This window comes from Haliotis cracherodii, unplaced genomic scaffold (assembly GCF_022045235.1).
Source record: "Haliotis cracherodii isolate W230 unplaced genomic scaffold, xgHalCrac1.p SCAF_1, whole genome shotgun sequence".
Classification (NCBI taxonomy): Eukaryota; Metazoa; Mollusca; class Gastropoda; order Lepetellida; family Haliotidae; genus Haliotis; species Haliotis cracherodii.
The window spans coordinates 5,536,730-5,541,985 of record NW_027266264.1 but is presented as its reverse complement, the minus strand read 5'-3'; the positions used below and the strand labels follow the sequence as shown (position 1 = coordinate 5,541,985).

General features: G+C 36.4%; 1 protein-coding gene across 1 annotated transcript; it reads right to left on the bottom strand.

Annotated features, from left to right (window-relative positions):
- LOC139459147 (uncharacterized) lies at nt 1-3,491 on the bottom strand. The gene is made up of 6 exons (XM_071240603.1): nt 3,427-3,491; nt 2,650-2,697; nt 1,978-2,026; nt 1,295-1,299; nt 378-422; nt 1-60 (listed from the first exon to the last, which is right to left on the bottom strand). Exons 1-6 carry the CDS (start codon nt 3,487-3,489, stop codon nt 1-3), a joined length of 270 nt encoding a protein of 89 aa, XP_071096704.1. The 5' UTR covers nt 3,490-3,491.
- Nucleotides 3,492-5,256: the final 1,765 nt, after the last annotated feature.

Genomic DNA, 5,256 nt, shown 5'->3' with positions numbered 1-5,256 from the left:
TTAGTTTCCCTTCTTTGAGGCTTCCACTTCGTTGCAGTATTTTATGTGACTAACTGCCAACTGTGAAAGGGTAAAACGAAAATCTAAAATATACCCAAGTTCGGATGATATAAAAAACAATCAATTTGTTTCTTTTGATTGTTGTTTAACGTCACCATCAGCAATATCGTAGCTGTAATTCTTGCCCGATTGTTCAGGGTGCGGTTAGCACACTGGTTATTTTTAGATTAATTAACTAGTGAAATATAAATAACAATTAGATCTGCATTACCAAATAGTATGGACCATCGGTTCAGCTAAACTGCCAAACAAGGCATTTTACTCGGAAAAGAAGCTAACAGACATGAGACCAGTACACAACTTTGATGTGAACCTACCATTTGCAGAACAGTTTCCATTGCTGTCTCGGTGTTTTTCTCGTTCTGAAAAGGACAAGAACAGGGCTGTAATGGAAATCTATTTCTATCTATTATAACCTACGACCATATGATAGGCCTAAAAAAAATGTCTGTCCTGTTTGAATCAGTTTCTTTGTTGCCTATTCGAACGTCGCACTCAGTAAGATATACCGATCACTTATAGAGAGCAGGTCTGATGAGGTCTACATCCTATTGCTAGAATCCCATCTGATAGGTACCTGTTGAAGGAGTTTAGAAGGAAATTGTTTGCGTATTTATTGTTGAGCGACACACTCATCGATATTCCAGCTACAGGGGTTTGTACAATATATATGGTCAGTACCAGTGCCACAGTACTATATTAAAGGCGACTAACGGGATCGGGTGGTCAGGCTCGCTGACTTGGTCGATGCATGGCATTGATCCCAATTGCGTGGAATGATGCTTATGATATCAGTCACTGGATTGTCTGGGCCAGACTCGATTATTTACAGACCGCCGTCATATAGCTGGAATATTGCTGAGTGCGGCGTTAAACAACAAACAAAAACAAACAAACAAACTATATTAAAGAAAAATGATGTACTGAGGTAAACATACCAAATTCATGCGAGAACGAATTCTTCAATGTTCACTATAGACTTGTGTAAAACTATCTCAAGTCAATCTCAAAGCAAATGTGATGCAGGTGATTACCATTATGTTCTGGAACCCATCATCATTGTTTACTGCTCCAAGACCAAGGATTATAATCGGGTCACATTAACTCACAAATACAATTTTCAAAGCACGTTGTGTAGCCCAAACCGTCCAGTTCAATGAGGTCTTACTGCAACGCAGTCCAGAAAGTATCAACGTGTTGACAGGCATGCTAAAGGCTTGGGTTGTGTACTCACGTATTCTACAAAAAAGATACAACAATAACATATATATGTATACTAGACATCTTCTACATACAAACACTACGATCGATAGAAGATAGTATTCAAATATGAAAATGTAAATAATCGAATCTGGACCAAACTATTCAGTGAATGATTTTGTAAGCAACGATCCGTTGGTTTTACGACAACGATCAACCAAGTTTACGAGTCTGACCAACCGATCCATTTAGCCGGTTCGTGCGACTATTCTAACCTCGAATTGGTGCCTATATCACTTAATACAGTATACACAGTGCATTTATATACACCTGGGAAAAGGGTAGGCACAGCTTTGTTCATATTTCCAAATAAAATAGTATTTTTTTTAAATCGTATCCTTTATACATTTTAGAACAAAACACATTTACTTTTGTTTACAAGGTTACAAGCTCATACTGAAATACAGAAACCAAAATCGATTCTCTGATGACATGTCATTTAATGATTTAATGTCATTTTGCTTACTGTGTGTCTTTGTATCCTATGATATGATCCCAATATCAACATTTGCACCCACCCGGAGTGACATACTTTCTCCTACCAACTGCACATGTAGATACATCCAAAAAATATATGTTCAGGATATATGAAAAGGAGGGATCGTACTTAATTTAATTTGTTTCCAGGTGCAAAATATATTATTGTATAATCCTTACTTCCGAGTGCGTTCACTGCATCCGTCAGTGTCTTTTCTGCATTGGAATACTGTAATAGAGTAGGGAGATCTTCGTAGTTAAAATCATTTGTCTATTGTGACTACTCTACAATGCTGATTGTACATAGACTGCTTTTTTTCATGGAAAATATCAAACGCCAATAGGCTGGGAACTTTCAAAAACCCTTCGATATATTACTTAGAAAATAATGCAAACGCCTTTACGTTATCTCCAAGTGATGGTGTTTAGGCGTACTGCAATAGGGATACTGCAAAAGAGAGGGGTCGTTGGAATCATTGGTGTATCGACGCTAAAAACCCAAAACTGCTTTTGACATCGACAATTTCAAAAGCCATAGGATGGGAAGTTTTAATAATCATGCGATGTAATTCTGAATAAAAACTTATTTTGAATCTGATATAACAATTAAAACATGTTAACACATATCGGGAATGGAACCCGGGTCTTCGGCGTGACGAACGAACACCTTAACCAATAGGCTACCCGATCGCCCCAATCGAGCAATGAGTGTACATAACGTATACACACAATGTGCATGTGTAAAGACGAAAGAGTCATACGGATATTTTCTGATAGATAAACATAAAATATACAGCCTTAAAACTAATCAGAACTAAAAGATACTTGCAAATTAATGTTTCATGTACTTACGCCCATGGCATTAACCGATTTGCAAAAGTTGTCCAAAGGCATCGCAAACTGAAAAATATTGCATGAATCTTATCAACGTGAAAATACTACAATGCTCACACATATACATTTTAATAAGAAACACACATACCAGGTTTCATCAAACTCGGTCCGTGAGTGACTGATATCAGGTGTGTTTTTTAATACGATAATGAACGACGAGTCGTCTATTTCTCATATGTGATATCAACATTATGTACAGCCTCTTTGAAGATGTTGATAAATTTGAGCAGCGTTAAAAATATTTTCACGCATTAAATGATGTAACTCCCTCAATACAATCCGATCCCGGCAATGTCGGACAAGCCCATTTTATTAACAGGGTGGTTATGTTTAGTATTTTCTGATTATTCTCACGAACACAAAACCAGTTGACGGCCACTATGTGTACATATTCTCCCCATTACACATTGCCATATCTCGCGCTCTATTTGATTTGATCGTTCGCTCATTGCGTTTATCTGCCTTGTCCAGCTACGTCTAAGGGGAACAATTTACTACCCTCTTAAAATAGCGTCGTCCAATAAACGACGTCATCGAGTTGCGAACGTATGATCGAAGCTCCAGAAATGACGTCATGTCAGAACAAAGGTTGATCGTGAAATAAACCACGCCTCCTTCTTCATTGTTCTTTACGATTTATGGCGTTGCTATCTTTTATTAAGAACATAAAACATTAAAACATATACTAATATAAATAGAATATGCGATGACAGTCAGTTGCATTTTGCTACAAACCATTGTTGTTTTTCCAGTGAGAAAGGCGAACGCCACAGCCATATATAAAGCACTGAAATTCATCGTTTGCGGTCTTGATTTTGGTGACTGAAAATAAACATTCACATTGTATATCCAGTTTTACGCAATATGATAAGTGCAGTTCATTACTACATAAGTTTAGAAACATAACATGTTATTCACTACATTCTAATGACACGAATATAATATTGTGCAAGCAGCAGTGTTTCAGCTGGACTGTTAAACTCTTTCAATTATTTTATACAACAGGCGATGCAATACTATACGAATAGTAAAAATGCACAATATTGTTGTATATGTGCCAATAAAGTGTTTTATTTACCTGAATTTCACCGAGTATCAGATGAATGAGAATTAAAGCTACGCACTTTCTCTAGTACTTTCATTGATTACATCTATTACCTACAAACCTGCTCATGCAACCATCCCTTGTACTAAACAGTGCTGTATAAGTATGAACATATTTTCAAAGAGCATTCGAACATTCACAGTCTTACAACAATTTCCTACTCGCGCTATGTTCCGACAGGATTGGCATTCTACACTTTAAGGAAGTTCGAGGTACGACACATATCATAATATTACGTCTCTCCTTGAACCAGAGTCGTATCTTTCAAATTTAAGATGCAAACACCTCCGCTATAGATTTATACTCTTTAGGCTTGGTCTGAATGACTTAAAAGTGAATAGAGGAAGACATTTAAATATTGAAAAGTCACTCAGAATTTGCCCGGTCTGTAACCTTGGTCCTGAAGACGAATTTCATTTTATGTTTATTTGTCCTGTATATAACAAAATAAGAATGGAATATCTACCCGTCTGGTCCTTTTCGTGTATATCTGCTAATAACTTTGAATGTCTGCTGTCAAGCAAAAGGTATAACGTTCAACTACAAGTATCTTTATACATTCATCATGCCTTTGTGTTATGTTTGTTGATGTTGTCTTGATACCCCGTACACTACAATATTTGTTAATATAACTGTATGTCTATGTAACTAACTCGTATATGGGCCAATGGCCTTTCATACAATAAACCATTGATTGATTGAGTAAACATGGACAATCAAATTATACTTACCTCGATCTCCTCGACTGTCGTGATTGTGGCATGTGTAATTTGTTTTCTTTATATACTAGTATACTGCAAATGCAGATGCCCACGCAATGCCAAAAGTATAGAAATTCTATATATTTTAATAAAATGCAATGCTACTGTTGTAGCATATGTGGTATATTAGCATCCATCTGTCACAACAATGCCATGTGTTTACCTGTTCTGTCTGATTTTAGTGGTATGGTGCACAAAGAACCTTGAAACTGTCATATCTTCAATGTTTATGATCATTTTAATTAAATGATGCTGTCGTTAATATAATATATGTATACTAGTATATAGATTCAGCTGTGTTTGGACAACACGTGTACATTATGATGGTTAGTTGAAATAATTACATCAGTCGACTCCTCCTCGTCTCTTCTATCTTACTGTGAAGCGTTTGACAAATACGTGAAACGTTTGATCCACAAGAACTTTAAACACCATTTCACACAGTCGAATAGAAATAATGTCTCAAGAAGGAAGCCACTGCATTGGTACAAGTTATTCCCGACATGGGAGCTTTCAGTTGAGATTTATTTCATTTACCCAACAGATGCATTACCCATTGGGTAGAGGAGGAAATATTAGTTACCGCGGTTATGCGCCTGTCAAATCACCTGTTTCAATCAGAGGGAGTTTAATGTGATTTAATAACCTCTGATTGACTTATCAGAGTAATTTCCAAATACATGGTAGATTTTATTATTT

Coding starts and splice junctions, on each gene's coding strand:
- LOC139459147 (XM_071240603.1), bottom strand. CDS start 3,489: ATGAATTTCAGTGCTTTATATATGGCTGTGGCGTTCGCCTTTCTCACT. Junction 2,027..2,649: donor AATCGGTTAATGCCATGGGC/GTAAGTACATGA, acceptor ACTCTATTACAG/TATTCCAATGCAGAAAAGAC. Junction 61..377: donor TGGAAACTGTTCTGCAAATG/GTAGGTTCACAT, acceptor ACCCTTTCACAG/TTGGCAGTTAGTCACATAAA.